A 16,106-nucleotide genomic window follows, 5' to 3' on the forward strand; every position below is an offset into this window, starting at 1 on the left:
GATGGCTACAAAGTGGGTTTAAGTTACTCTTTTCACTGCTATTTTCTTTGCTTTTTGTTGTCTTTTACCTAGTAATGGCTCTTGACTGATGTTTATGCTGGGAAGGCGTTCACTGGGTAGCACTTTTCATTTTAATGAACTCAGAAGTAAAAGGAAATATATCTCATGAAATTCTTTAAGCTTTTTGGTATCAGAGGCAATAATAGCGGTAGTGTTCTTTGTAAAAGAGAATCATTATAACAGTGACAACTTCTGACTGCAAGTATGTTTCCATAGAATGTTGTTATTATTTTTGACAGTAAGAGTATATGTGCCAATGCAGTAGGTATATAATAATTACACAGGTGAATACAGTATTGTTTTTGTGTAGGTTTAGTGTTGATGATATTTTACAGGCATCCATCAGAGGATGAGCAGCCTCGGGTCCTTAGTGAAGATGAAATGAACAAACTGGGAGCCAGGATTGTGAAAGCTGAGCTCATGGGAAACATGGTAATGTTTTTGAAAAATTATGGCAATTTACTGCAATTTTGCACGCAGTGCTTTAGTCTTAAAGAACCGTATGAACAATGGAAGTATATTTTCTGAGCAAATGAGAAGTTCACTGAAATCTAATCACGTAAGATTTGATGGTGCTACTTTTAAGTATAACTCAAATAGGGTATTTAATTTAAATAGAATATTTTTGTAACAGAAATACACAAATTAAAGAAAGCGCTTCTGAATTAATGTAGCTATGTTATAGGGTTGTGAGGGATGAGTATCAGTGACTCAGATGTTTTATAGGAGGTCCTCCAGTAGTTTTGTTCAAATGAAAGTTTGGACACAAGCGTGGCTTACTTCCCTTTAGCCTGACAGCAACAGATTAAAGCATATTTTGAATAAGCATATGAGTGATGTGCGGGAAATGAATGATTCTTTAATTCTGATACCTTTCTTTTGGCAAAATCATGTAGCAGAAGATGACATTGCAGTTTTTTGTCACTTTAGATATGCATTTTTTTTTCTACAAACTCACTCTGAATTAGTTTTTAAACAAGAACAAAAAAGCATCCTAATTTTCGGGTGTTTTTATTACAATATGTATTTCTGTACTGTAGGTACATCTTGTCTGGACAAATATTTGTATTTTCTTTCCAGTAAAGAATTGTTTGAATTATATTGACATTTTCTCTACTATTTTTGTGTCATTAGAGTTTTTAAAAAATATAACCAAACTAAACGAAATGAATAGTTACTTTGCACAGGTTTCTGAAAGTTCAGAATGGTTAAACTAATTCAGTGCTCCCACTCTGTTTGAAGGAATTGGCTTCAAAACTTCAAGCAGAACTTGATAATGCGCGCAAATTAAAGGAGACTCAGAAGCAGATCCCAGGGAAGCCTCGCAGAGAGGTAAGGGGAAAATATTCTTTTTATTTTTTTCATGCTAATGTAATATGATGCAAGTAGCAGTTATATCAGAGAGAACATGAAATACACATAGGAAAATTAGTAAGTGTAGCTTGCAAGAAGGGTCAGTTACTGGTATTCTGCTTGGTACGAGATGGAGAACTGAAATGGAAGTTAATGTGTGGCCTTTATGTCATAACAGTCATATTAAAGTAATAAATCTCAGGCCTTGAATTTACAAGAATTAAGAATTCAAAAGCTCTCTGTAGGTGAACTTGGAAATTCTCATGAACAATTTTGAGCACCCCTAAGTATTAACCTTAGTCTGTTTTTTGTCTTAATTTTTAATTAGAGGATTTTATAACTAAGAACATTTTGTCATTGCAGAAATACAAAATGTTAGTACTAAGTGAATTTTCTGAAGGGAAAAATCATTTAAAAAAAATAAGTGAAAACATATTTAGCAATTGATCTCATAGACTTAACTTTTACCAAGCGATAGACTGCTCTGGAATGTGGAGAATCCTCCCTATATTTAAAAGCACAAAGTTCAGGAACATGAGAGTTGGGAATTCAAAAAGATAAACTATGAACAGAAAGATAAACTAAGGAAAAAGAACAGGTTTGCATCATTCTGACCTGGGTGCTAGTAAGTCTTGGTTTGGCATTTGAAACATAAATGAGTAGTCCAATAGGAATCTTATTAAGAAGGATGTATTATAGACTTTGCTAGGCTAGAAAAGCTAGCTTCTTGAAGCCTTTCAGGCTTGCTTCCTGAAAACCTTGAAGCTATTGACTTAGTTGTTTCTGTTCATGAATATTGCTTTAAGATAGTTATGATTTGGACTCAATGATCTTCCAACTATTCAGTTCTATATGATTTTTCTTATATTTTTGTGTGACTGTCTTCAGTTTTGCACTCTTGTAATGTATACTTCAGTTGTGTCTGGGTACTTACAAGGCATTTACTCATTGTCTTGTATTCTCTTTAAACATGAGGGGGAAAAAACAAAACACTTGGCCTCCTATCTCCCCTGTTCCACTCTCAAAACCTCTGGGAGCACCACCATAGTGTTGTGATTGCTACAAGCTTCCATGGAAGACTGAAGGGATTTAGTAACAGGACTCTTTCCTCTCTGAAGCATCTTAGATGCAAACTGTTTACCCTCGTGCTCTCCATGTTGGCTTTCTCTGAAGCCCAGGATCAGCATCTTAAATAATTTCAGCATGTACATGTTTGGTTTTTAGGTCTCTTCACCTCACAGTGATGTTTTTGTTAGCCCATGTATCTTGCAGAAATTATCTTTACTTTGTGAGAGTCAGGACTGCTGACAGTCCTACTGTTGTAGTCTTTCCAGGGTTTGCCAGAGGGATTGGTCCCTTACAGATGCATCAGGGCTGGTGTCTGTAATCCTGCTAATGGTTAGCTCTTGAAATGTACCTTACTTGAAGAGGGCCAGCCACATTACAACCTGCTGTAATGTTGCTCAGCTTCTTAGGCTTGTTGTTGATTGGCAGATTCTTCCAGCCTCTGTGAAAATGGTGCTGTTTACATGAAGTCATTTTGGATTTAATTATTGCCAGGGCTTGCTTTCCAGAGAGCGAGTGTTTTCTGTTACATTTTGAAGCCTTGCTATGTTGTCTTTATGAATATGCCATGGTAGTGCTTGTTTCTTGGCTATTGCTAGCTTATATTAGATGTTTTTTGAGTGTGAGTGGTTTTGCAAAGCTGATAGTTGCTGAGTCTTAAGTCCTATCCATGTGATAGTTGCCAAGGTAATCTTACCAGTTGCATAGCTCATATTGATTTTGAAGTTTTGGGACATAAGCAGAGTGTATTGCGACTGCAATATCGTAAGTGTATAAACAACTTATAGGTTCAGAAACTATCTTGTAGCAAGAAGCTGAAAATATATCAATAGTATCAGTTTTCCTGTAGCACTGACCATGGTACTGGTTCTTTACTGACCACTTTGAAGTGATCAAGAAATTACAGTTCACTACAAGAAAGGCATTGAGGCCCTGGAGCGTGTCCAGAGAAGGGCAGTGAAGCTGTGATGGTTTTGGAGCACAGTTCTTATGGGGAGCAGCTGAGAGAACTGGGATTGTCTAGTTTGGAGAAGAAGAAATTCAGGGAGACTTTATCTTGGGTTGGCATATTCTACCACCTAGCAGTGATAAGATGAGAGGGAATGGCTTTAAGTTGTACCACGGGAAGTTCATATCTAAATACGTGTCTACATCCATATCAGAAGCCTAATCTGAGCGTGGATTATTTTCAATACCCTCTGAACTAGTATACTGTCAAAATGTTTTTGCAGTTAGTGGTGTCATGAGGGCTAAATATTGTTCTTGTCAGGCTTGATAGCTGAAAATGCCATAAAAATGATGCAAATTTTCAGTGCTACAGCAAGCAGGAAGATTCTGAGAGATCACCACTGTCTATCAGGCCGGTGTCAGTTAGTGAAGAACCTCAGAAACAGGGCTGTGGAACAGAACACCAGGCTAGACAGGAAAACAATTAGTACTAAAAGGTGGATTTATTAGCGTGTGTTCTCCTCACACCTCTGAATATGTCAGTGTCTGGTATCCTTAACTGCTCCTCAAATTGTTTTCTGTATTAGAGCATTAAGTAAACATTATGATGCTATTTTTTTCTAGATTGAAATAGAAAATTAGACCAGAATAGCAGCCCAAGGTTAAGCACTCTAAACACTGAACAAGCCTGACTTTTGGTGAATAGGATTAACTTCCTGTGGAAGAAGGGGCAGGCAACTCAGGGAGAATACAAATAAGGTGCAAGGATATACAGGGAGAAAATTAGAAAGGCAAAAGCCAAGCTTGAATTCCACCTGGCCACTGAGGTAAAAAAAGAGAAAATACCAAACTGGTTTTCAAATAACAGTAAGAGGAGGGCTAAGGAGAATCTCCAGCCTTTACTGGATGCAGCTGGGAGCCTGACCATTGAGGATAAGCAAAAAGCTGAGGTTCTCAATGCCTCCTGTACATCTGTCATTAGACATCAGGCCAGTTATCCTTGGGGTACACTACCCTGTGACCTAAAAGTCTTGGACTGGGAGCAGAATAAACCCCCTATGATTCAGGTGGAAACAGTTAGAGACCTGCTACTCCAACTGGACTGCCACGAGTCCATGGGTCCACATGGAATCCACCCAAGTGTGCTGAGGGGGCTGGTGGATATGACTGCCAAGATGCTTTCCATCATCTGTCAGAGTTCTGGTTCAACCACAGAGGTCTCAGAACTGGAGTCTTGTCAGTGTGACTTCCGTCTACAAGAAGGGTCATAAGAAGGATCCGGGGTACAGCCCTGTCATCTTTATTGATGACCTGGATTAGTGCACTGAGTGCACCTTCAGTAAATTTGCAGATGATACCAAATTGGCAGGAAGTATTGATCTGCCTGGGGGTAGGAAGGCCCTACGGAGGGATCTGGACAGGCTGGAACACTGGGCTGAGGCCAATGGGATGAAATTCATCAAAACCAAGTGCCAGGTCCACAACAACCCCGGCAACACTACAGGCTTGGGGCAGGGTGGCAGGAAGGCTGTGCAGAAGAAATGGAACTGAGGGTGGTGTCGGTTGACACTTGGCTGAACATGAGCCAGCAGTGTGCCCAGGTGGTCAAGAAGGCCAATGGCATCCTGGCTTGCATCAGAAATAGTGCTGCCAGCAGGAGCAGGGAAGTGACCGTCAGCTTCTGGTGAGGTCGTACCTTGAGAACTGTGCTCAGTTTTGGGTCCCTCCCTACAAGAAAGACGTAGAGGCCATGTAGTGTTTCCAGAGAAGGGCAACGGAGCTGGTGTGGGGTCTAGAGCGCAAGTCTTAATGGGGAGTGGCTGAGTCACTGTCCTTTGGAGGTGTTCGACAGATGTTTAGATGTTGTACTGAAAGGCATGATTTAGTGGGGAAATATTTGTGGTAGGTGAACGATTGGATTAGATGGTCTTGAGAGGTCTTTTCCTACCTTGGTGATTCTATGGTTCTGTAGTTCTCCTGGGGTAGAGACTGCATGTGACAGAAGTGGCAAGACTGTGACTACATGCACTAATTGCAAAATGCATAGCTGGCTTTGTGTGGTCAGCTTTAGTGAGTGAGAGATGTTGACAACTCTTGGACAGCATGTGTACAGTAACAGTGAATGCATATGCAAAGGCATTCTTTAAAAGGTGAATTAAAAATGTGGCTTGTTTTGTCTTTACATGTCAGCAGAAGGCAACCTTCAGAGTCAGTGGAAATTAAAAAACAAACAGAGAAACCAGCAACAAACTGAATATACCTAAGCAGCATTTGAACTAACCTTCATTTTAATTTTAGATGGAATTAAATGGGGCTTATGTTCAAATTCCCGTGTCTAATTTTCTATAGCCATCTAAACCCTACTGAAACTGCATAAGAAGACTGCTGTGTCATAGTGAATCTGTTTTAGGATAGATGAGGACAATGAGTGCTTATTGAATGTAAAGACAGCAGAAAAATTCTGAAAGCTTCAGTATTTAAAAAGTAACTTGTATTTTTTCACACTTGCTTTAGTATTGTTCTTGCATAAAATTTAGTCAGATCTGCTCAATGAAAAATATTCTGCTTTTGTATTGCTAAAAATGTGCTCAACTGTATTTGTGTTTGTTAATCAGAAAATACGTTGACACAGTACAAATGTAGGTAAATCTAGGACTCTTTTCGTGGTGCTGGATGGAGGAAGTGTGTTTGCATCTTATAAATATCTTCTATACATCTTGTGCTTGGAATTGAAAACAGCTATGCCTTTTAAGGAAATTTCAAATGAACAAAAAGACCCCTTCTGAGCCCTAAGCCTGCTATTGGGTTCCATAGCACTTAATCAGTATGCAGGAAACAGAAAGTAATCTCTGCTGGGTGATTGCGAGAGACAGTTTTTAATAATGATGAATTGTGTTTATAATACAAAAAGGAATACAAAATGGAGTGAAAAGTAAAAGGTGGTTCTTCAAGCAAAATAGCATGGTAGAATACATACTATCAGAGAGTATTTAAAAGATGAAAGTGAGGTTCTGAAAAGCAGAAAAGCAAATACTGACTTTTCCATTACGTACTTGAGATATTGTAAGGAAAATGTGAATGACTACAGCATAGTCAGTCTTCATTTGAATAACAGTTTTCTGTGAAAATGCAGCTGCCTTCATTCTGATATGATTCATTCAATGACTATATTTAAGCTATAAGGAATAAAACAGCATTTTATTTATATTTTCTACAATATACAGCAAAAAACCCCTCAAAATCTGCTATATATGTATATTTTCTAATGAAACGTGTGGTGCTTCTGTGAAGACTGTTGGGCCAGGTATCCCCAGAGCAATCATCTGCAGTTTTGATAGGCATTGTGTTTCACTGTGCTGTGTGTGTCTGACTAACACTGTGCTGCTTTAAGGGAGAGGTTTTTTTTTCTAGGCTACCTGTTGCCTCCAGGCTGTGATAACACTCTCCAGCCCATTACGCATCTCACAGATGGAAGGAATGTTGCAAGGGAAGAAAAAGATGCTTCTTAATTTAGCTCCTTTTATCTTAGAGTGAAAATCTTTATAGTATCAAGAACATAGTACTCAGTTGTGGTTTTATGAGTATAAAACTTTAGCTGTAGTTAATAAGTGTGAACAAGACATGAAGGAAAGGTGAAATATAGTCAGGACTTCTGATGTGCTGTTTAGAAAAACGAAACAACAATGCCCCAGGCCCTTAAAATTAGCATCCAAAATTGCAGGTGTGCCATTGTGTTCAATTTCTTGTTTGAGAATAGAGGATATAAAAGCAATTTATTTTTCTGCAGTAAAAATATTTGCTTATCAAAGCATACCTGTAAAATATTTTAATTTTATGGAGTCGAGTGGACTTTCATTATGCCATGTCCAGTGTAGGAGTTAAATTCACTTGTAGTAAATCTCTTCAACTTACGTAGATTTAGGATAATTAGAAATTACTTAAAACTCTTGGAAGGATACAGCTGAAACACATGTGAAAGTTAGGATGTTGGGGTCTAATGAGCCTCGCTAAACGTACAGTAAAAAGCTGTGATTTCATTTGGAGATTCAGATAATGTGGGGATACAGTAACAGATTTTGGCCAGCTGCATCTCAAATGTTTTCAGTGCATTTTAATTTCTAATCGCTGCTGTTCCATCACACATGAATCTCCTGTGCAGGATGGCTGTGCCATAGTGTCTGCAGCAAAGGCTTTTCTCCATGCAGTGCCAATTAGCTACAACTACATCAAGGAATAATGAAGTAGGCATACGTTCATAGAAGAACTTTAACAGCATTAGAGTGCTCTTTTTAAAAAGAATGAGTATATGCAGCTTCTGGTGAGAGTATTTCCTGAACACTCTTGTTCATGTCAGCTGCTGAAGGTTAAACAATTCTTTATACGACAAAAACATATTAAGACAAACTTTCTTAACTTCCTAAATGTAATTTTCAGGAAATTGAGTTTTGTATTTAAAAAGTACTGGAGAAATTGTATTAGTAACTAAACGAAATAAAATATCATACCAGTTTCAGTACATTATCGCATTTTGAGTCTTATATTACATTTCTGTCTTTGATAAGATGAAACAGAAATTTGCGGCCTTAAGAATCAATATGCTGCACGACCTTTCTTTTTTATGGTCTGAGTGTTTATGTTTTGTATCTGGTGTTCTTGCTATAGAAACAATATACCTAGTCATTATTATTTTCATTTCCTTTTTCTACATCCCATGCCTACAGTGGTGCTTTTGCTCTGTTTACAAGACTCTTTCAAAATATAGCCAGCAATTTGAAATATCAAAAAGCATCTTCAAACCTTTTACTAGAGCTATATTTGCAAGGTTATGTGGCTTGTTGACACCTGATGTTCTTCCTAGGCTTAATCTCTTCAGTTTTCCCTGTTAGGCTCTTATTACAGAATGTAGTGCAAACTGCTGCCAGGTACATGTTTCTAAGTCCTAATCTTAATTCCAGAAGCTGCTAATAGAAAGCCTTCTGATTTCGATTTTAGGTTGTATGCTTGTTTATTCTATTCATGAGATGTTATTCTGATCATCTTATCTCAAAGATGCTCTAAGTACTGAGAGCAAATAGAACAGCTGTTGATTGGAGGCGTTCAGTATCAAGAGGAAATGAATAAGGCTGTCAGGTTCGTTATTCTGAGCAATGAGCAGTTTAAATGAAATTCCATTTTTCAGAATACAAAATCAAAGAATTGAATTTAAAGGGCAAACAGTTTTATAAATATAAGACAAAATTGCATTTTTACATAACATGTTATTACCTGATGTCACTAACTGGATTAAAAAAGAGATAAATTAGTAGTTATGTGTCTGATCCTTTTGTAATAATGAATGTTTTCAATTATGAATTAGGAGCTAAAATATATATATATATATTCATCTCATGTTGTATATATAAACCTTGCAGAACCTAATGAAGGTATTCTTCTGTAGGATGCTTTGGTCCGGTGTTACAGCCTGCATTAGATTTTCTGCTTTTTCTCCTTTGTTAAATGCAATGTGTTGATTATTCTTCTAAAACAAACAAACAAAACTTTTAGAAGTCTTTCTGTGTTTATCTGATACTTTTGGAAGTTGATATCAGTGTTGCTGATCTGTGACCATTTTAACTTCTTGCTGTGAGATCCAAATCTGGGTCTTGTTAGGAGAATGCTGTATCTATCGGTTTATTAGGTGTTACCTTTGAAGTGAGTGGTTCTGGTATTCACAACAAATGGCAGACCCTGAGGAGTAGCCTAGGTGCTTTGAAACTTAATAGACACTCAAGGTAGTGAATACACTGGTGAGCTCTGCTCGTAAAGATGGTAACAAATAGAGGCAACCTTGAGCCTGAACAGGGCTGCCTCATCCTTCTGGAAACTCAAGTGATCGTGTGTAACCACAGTCTGAGGAGTCAGAAAAAGATCAGCTGAAAATGGAGAAAGCAATTGAAAATAATAGGAGGCAGAGGATGGAAGAAACAGCTAGCTGTAGTCCAGCATGCTGAGAAGTCCTTAGACCAATTAGAGATGATGGATTCAAGGCATTTCCACTGGCCATGAACTGTAAGAGAAGTAAGCAGGTTATACAATAAATTAGTTCAGCGCCTGATTTATCTGCGAGCAAAGAGCTGGTGTGTGATGGTTGTGGTTTGTTAAACTCTTCTTGTTTTTGAAGACATGGGCAAGCTTTGTTTTTCCCTTGTTACATGGCGTAGGTACCACTCCAGTGTAGCCCTTCGTAAGGATGTGCAGACAACTTGTTTCATGCAGTCTACAGCTTTTTGTTTGCTCAGTAATTAAAAAGAAAAAAAAAAAGAACCAACAAAAAAACAAGTTTGTTTTCCAGCTCTCCATCCTGCCTCTTAAAATGTATTTTATTCTCTTCGACTGCTAATACTGAAACCCAGTTCCAATTAAGCAGATACTGTCTCGGATGATTGCCCTGCTTACTCTCTTTGTTTAGGCACTCGAATGTCTGTTCCTGCATATACGGAGGCAGAGCTTTTTCCATTTCCTCCTGCTAGATTACAGAACAAGCAGCATCTCTGGAGAGTTCAAAAATGCTTAATGGAACTGCATTTTATTTACTTATTTAATTTTAAGCATTTATCATTTTCATTGTTCTGTTCACTCGGGTGTTAATTACTCTGCAACATCTTGTGTATTTTTGAGAACTGCTTTGTAATTTACATGTTTAATTGGCTTGAACTAGAAATTCAGGTCCCTTCATTAATGGCAACAAAGAATTCCAGTCTAGTTCAGTAAATTCACCCAACCATAGCTTGCTAGCGATGTAAGTTATATTGTCTGTGTACTAATCATCACCTGGCTCAGGAATGGTGACCTAGCCTCTTCTGCAGTTGCAATTTTAACATATAATATTATATGTAGTATTTAATATACTTCAATATGTACTTTAAAAGTTTGTATTGTACTTTTTTTCGTATTGTAGCAGGACTAGGGGAAATAGTTTTAAGTTGAAAGAGGGAAGATGTAGGTTGGATGTCAGGGGGAAGTTCTTTGCTAGGAGAGTGGTTAGGTCCTGGAATGGGATGCCTAAGGAGGTTGTGAATGCCCTGTCCTTGGAGGTGTTCAAGGCCAGGTTGGATGGGGCCCTGGGCAACCTGATCTAGTAAAGGTGTATGTTTGGTGGCCCTGCCAGGCAGGGGGGTTGGAACTACATGATCCTTGAGATCCCTTCCAACCCAGGTCATTCTGTGATTCTGTGTGATTTAATGTAAGATGCTATTTATCTGACAATAATTATTCAGGAAAAGTTAATGCATTGATATAGCAATCTATTTTGTACTTATAGTATAGCAGAACATATTTGAAGTTATTTGGAAAGCTGAGAGATTTAAAGTAAGCTTTGTAACAGCATGTAATGCCATGCCACTTTATGATGGGATAAATATACTTTCTAGATACTAAAAGCAAGTTAAAACAAGCCAAATCCATTCTCAAAGTGAGTCTCTCTATATAAAGCACAAGAAGATGATAATTAATGCCTCTTTTCTGAAAGATGGTGCAGTCCCTGGGAATATTTGTGAGGTCTTCTGGATGGCTTCATGGACCGTTAGAAGGAAATAAAGTCATTATTCTTGTGCAGTGATAAACAGGCCTTCGTACGTACTGTGTCATATGTGTCATATTCCTGTGTCACAGGAAAGCAAAAAATTAAAGATCAATGGAAAATATGAGAGCAGGGGGTAAGGAATGCTCATTGCTGTTACATTTGAGGTTTCATGGTGTGTTCCAGAGTTAATGAGATAACTGATGATAGTTAAACAGATTAAAGTTCTAAGCGTGCTCTTTCAGTTAGGTAACCGTGTGCCTTTAAGCCCCTCAGAAAAGACTGGTTCTGCCAAGAGTCATTACTTCACCTTACAAAGGCTCCTTTCTCATTTACCACACCTGCCAAGTGTCTTTAACATACAAACTTAATAGAACAAGGGTTTCTCTGAAAGAGATGCCTCCTATTTTATGATGTTGGCCCACAACACCAGAGGCAGATAGATGCTGGTGGTATGGCAGTAGAGTTAGAACCTTCCCACCAATATTCTGTTATGTTGTTGCTTTTTGACAGAGGTAGAATTCAAATAACTCATTTGTTTTCTTTTCATACTGCAGCCACCTGATCATTTCTTATTTTTCTGTCAGAAAACTTTCTGCTTCTGAAGTTTATAAATAGTCTATTATTAATAAGAGCCCCTTCCAAATTGACTTTTGCCTTGCCTATTTTCTGTTAGATACAATTTATATTTAAAAATTTTCAAAGTTACATTTAGACAGGAGTCTGACTTCTGAAGGATGTCTTTACCTCTAATAACTGCTTTAATCTGCAGAATAATCATGCCTGTTGGATTCATCCTCGTTCATAATATGCTCCTTTGAATTTCTCTTGGATGGAGCACTTCAACATTTTTATTATTTTTAAAAAACTTCCGAGGTTAAAGATTACTGTCTTTTGTGCCTTCTCCTGTTGCCTGGAATGTTAGATCTAAAGATGTCATGGTCAGTCTCTGTGTCCTGTGTCAGGACTCTTCTAACAAAAAAAGCCAAACAGACAAACCCTGTAGGTGCTGAATTCAGCATGTGTTACACCTTAATGTTTATCCTCAGCGTTATCTCATGTTGTGTAAATGGGAGTCAGATGAAATCTACACAGCCCTGATGGCTTCATCTGACTTCTTTGTACTGGTTACCTGCTTGTCGTATAGAGAATACTGCTTTTGCATCTGCCATCCGTTTAAGTTGGAAGCACATGCTGCTTTATTCCCCTCATTCTATAGTCTTTCTTCATCTTACTGTCCTTCTCCTTTTTCATCCAGAGATGCACAGCCCTTTTCCCCTGTTGCAGTTAATCACCTCTTTTCCCCTGATCCTTCCCAGGAGAGAAAACACCTGTTCTGAAAAAGTGGTGTATGCAAAGTGCTCCTCCTCTCCATCCTTATTTGAGCTAGGGCATCGTTGGACATCTTGATTTGCACTGCAAAAGTGAGGTCTGCCTTTGATGGTACAGAAATGGGAAGTTTAGTATATCTACACATTTTTTTCTCCATAGCTTCTACCTTTGTGTGCCCATTCCCATAAAATATAAGCTGTTTGAGCCAGCATACTTTAGTATCTCCAGAACATTCTGATTTGATAGGGGTTTCTGGGACAGGCTTTCATTAGGGAGGAATGGCACATGCAAAATAGACACATCAGTTGGTTAGTGGAAAATAGCTTCAAATTGAGATTAATAAGGTTGTTTATACGACTTGACAAAGGCTGTCCTAATATCACCAGATTTAGTGATGTCCCCCTTTTTGCTCTAATTTCATCACCTGACTTGCCTGAACATCTTTGTTGTCTAGTGTGTAATCAAGAAGCTCTCACATATTTAGTTTTCTGGTGAACAATTTCTGCCTTTCCTCTACTTATTTTAATGTATAAATGTATCTCTCTGTCTCTCTATGTCTTTACTTGACTCCCTGTGCTGTGGGAAAGTACCGTTGTCCCAGTTTTGGAAAGCGCTGGGCTAAGCTGGCTCCTGACATGATATTCATCATGCAGCTCAGCTGTCAGAGTGGCAACTTCCATCCCAAATCAGTCTCACCAAATGAATCCTTCCTATCTTCTTTTTACTCCTATACAAATATTGCCGATCTCATCTTCCTCCTTCCCTCCTTGTTTGGTGGGCAGAGAAGTCCTAGGAGGTGGATTTATAATCTTCTTGAGCTGCACTGAAGTTAAATCTTCCACATAAGTGAGTTATTTTCTTCCAGAACGTGTTCATGAAAGGATGTGGGTTTTTTTCTGAATGAAATCTATATCTTTCGGAGTGTTGATGAGCAGCTGTCATGAAATACAACAACTGGGGATAAAAGTTCAGGATAAAGGTGCTTTGTCTGGACTTGGCTGTGGAAAAGATATTAAGCTACCCATCTCTGGTGAAATAGGGTCAGTTTGGGATGTACTCAGAAACATAACACAATGTGTCTCTAGAACTTTACTGATAGACCTTGGAGTCTGTTACAGTCTCAGGTGCTGAAGGTCTGGAGTCCAGGGAATTAACTTTTCTGTCTGAACTAAGATGACCTCATTTGTAAATAGGTTCTTGGTGCAGGTGTGTTGCCCTATTATCCCATGGTTCAACCACACCCTGGTACTGGCTTTATAGTTCCGAAAATGGCCAATACAACAAGGAATTACATTATCTGGCATTGTGTTTCTACAAGAATACAAGGGAGTCTCCTCGGTGTTCATATGAATGATAGAGATTTCGCTGTTATCCTATTGCTGTCTGACAGATTGAGCTGAAACCAGTGGTTGGTCTGATAAAGTCACATCAGCACTACTAGTAGTTTTGGTTTTAACATTCTGTACCTATGTCTGATGGTAAGGACCGCTCTGTAAACTTCTTTCCAGTGAGGTGCTGGAACAGGCTGCTGAGAGAGGCTGTGGATGCCCCTTCCCTAGAGGTGTTCAAGGCCAGGTTGGATGGGGCCCTGGGCAGCCTGGTTGAGTGTTAGATATGGAGGTTGGTAGCCCTGCATGCAGCAGGGGGATGGAGCTTAGTGATCCTTGAGGTCCCTTCCAACCCAAGACAGTCTGTGATTCTATGATTGTTTGAAATAAATGTCTGATCTCATGGGATATATTCAGAACTAATAGTTAATGTTTTGGCTAGATTGCTTGCCAAATTTTGGAGAAACAAACTAAAGAAAAACAAAACCAAACCAACCCCTCAAAAAAAACTCAAACCAACCAACAATTCAACAAATAAATACCCAAGAAAAAACAAACAACACCCACCCCCCTCACGAAACAAAAACAATACAAAAGCCCAAACCAAAATCACCCATAAAAAACACATTAGAAGAGGTAAATTGCAAAAGCTTTTCAGATGTTTTTCAGGAGTACGCCATTGGGTTGGTTGTGTAAATTAATTCAGTATTCTCTGGTGAAGTATTCAGAAGCATTGTGTTCCTCCTGGGGATGAGGTTTTATGAGAAAGAATCAAGAATACAAGGTTAATTCTTTTTACAAAAACATGTTTACTCTGGACTTGACTAGTTGGATTCATTTTCAATATCCTGTTCATTTTCACTGTGTGTTTAATATAATAGTTCCTTCTTATAATACAAACATGCAACAAGAAAGTAATTTGTTCTTTAATCTTTAGGGTTTAAATTGTTTATTCAATGTGGGATTAGGTGTTTCTTTTGTCTTTGTCTGTTTTAAAGTGTATCTTAAAACTTGTTACAGGCCTCAAGCCATCAAGAAGATGAGCAAGTGATCCTTGTCAGAACAGATCAGAGTGGAAGGGCATGGCCTGTGACTGCATCAGCTGAACCAAAGGAGCCTAGAGGAGGACGGAGAAAGAGGCAGATGGTAAGTTTAAAAAAAAAAAGTGAGTATTAAGGAGTGTAATGCAAAAATGATTTTGTAGATGTACTTGCATGGCGCAGTAATCAATGTGAGTGTCTTATCAGAATGTCAGTAGGTAGCTAAAAGTTCCCTTCAGATGATGGTTGTAATTAAGTGATAGAGTACATATTTATTAAGCATATATTAAGTTTATTTTCAGACTTACATTTCCCTAGAGAATTTAAGTGTACTATCAAGTGTCTTTTTTTTTTTCCTCCCCAGATTCTCTCAGTCTCTTAGCTAAGCAGTTTATATTACATAATGTTTGTAAATAGTAAAGTTTAGCAGAGCTGAATACTTCCAAGATATTCTCCATGACTAATTTCCCTTTCTTCCTGATAACAAATGCTGATGATGGTAATAAAAATTATGACCTAACCGTAACAGAAAAGTGTTTGGGGGGGCAGTGTGAATCTTGGAACCTGGAGCAGCATTTTATAATTTGGATATTTGCCTGCCAACAGTAAACTATTACTTTGATCTTGGGGCTGGGGGAGCATTCAGTACCTCTATATTTTTAGTGTGTATGGTGTATGTTTTTGTTTTGGGAAAATGCCACCTTTGCCATATGGTTAATGACCATATCCTACTATGTCCTTCTTCAATATTTAGCTTAGACCTGCTTTAAAGGGCAAACTGTTTCGCTGTGCACTCTGAGGTGGCAGAGATATCACATTAATACACATTTTCAGTAGTGTTTGTAATTGCTTGATTTTTTTAAAACTACGGTAGATAATGGAAATTACTGTTTAGAATGTTTGTTCCATCTTTGTGAACTGATCAGCTGTTTTAGTGAATTACTCTGCATCTTTCCAGAGCTGGTAAGCTCTGTCAGCCTGAGGATGTAGAGTTGTAGGCAATATTTTTACTTAGGCATACTGAAACAACTGAAGAAAATGGAAAACTCTCCAAAGTTCAAATGAAACAGCAAGCCCAGTTGTTTCAGATGTGTTTAGCTTGATCCCTCATTCTTTAAACTTGTTGAAATTATTAGGGTCTGAATTTCATTCTTGATCTTTCTCACTAGGTTAATATTTATTTTCATTGTTTCTAGGTCACAACTCACGTAGATAAAGAAAGAGTAAGATATTTTCAGGATGATGATAGTATGAGCCTGAAGGATTTAGTCAAAAACGAGAAAATGAGAACAGCGGAGGATCAAAATGCATTGTTCATGCGTATGGCATCAAAGGTAAGATATGGGTTTTTGAGCATTTTACTATCAGAAGTATTGAGAAGACAGTAGAGTCTCACTGTGCTAGGTTTGTTGCTTTGACATT

General features: G+C 38.1%; 1 protein-coding gene across 1 annotated transcript in view; it reads left to right on the forward strand.

Moving 5' to 3' along the window:
- The window catches only part of CWF19L2 (CWF19 like cell cycle control factor 2), a 57,357-nt gene that overhangs the window by 17,817 nt on the left and 23,434 nt on the right, over nucleotides 1-16,106 (forward strand). The window contains exons 9-12 of the mRNA XM_072338350.1: nucleotides 396-492; nucleotides 1,303-1,392; nucleotides 14,665-14,790; nucleotides 15,881-16,018. Of these exons, the coding sequence (XP_072194451.1) occupies nucleotides 396-492; nucleotides 1,303-1,392; nucleotides 14,665-14,790; nucleotides 15,881-16,018 (451 nt within the window). The remainder of the gene's footprint in view (nucleotides 1-395; nucleotides 493-1,302; nucleotides 1,393-14,664; nucleotides 14,791-15,880; nucleotides 16,019-16,106) is intronic.

The sequence above is a fragment of the Excalfactoria chinensis genome, chromosome 1 (genome assembly GCF_039878825.1).
Source record: "Excalfactoria chinensis isolate bCotChi1 chromosome 1, bCotChi1.hap2, whole genome shotgun sequence".
Taxonomy (NCBI): Eukaryota; Metazoa; Chordata; class Aves; order Galliformes; family Phasianidae; genus Excalfactoria; species Excalfactoria chinensis.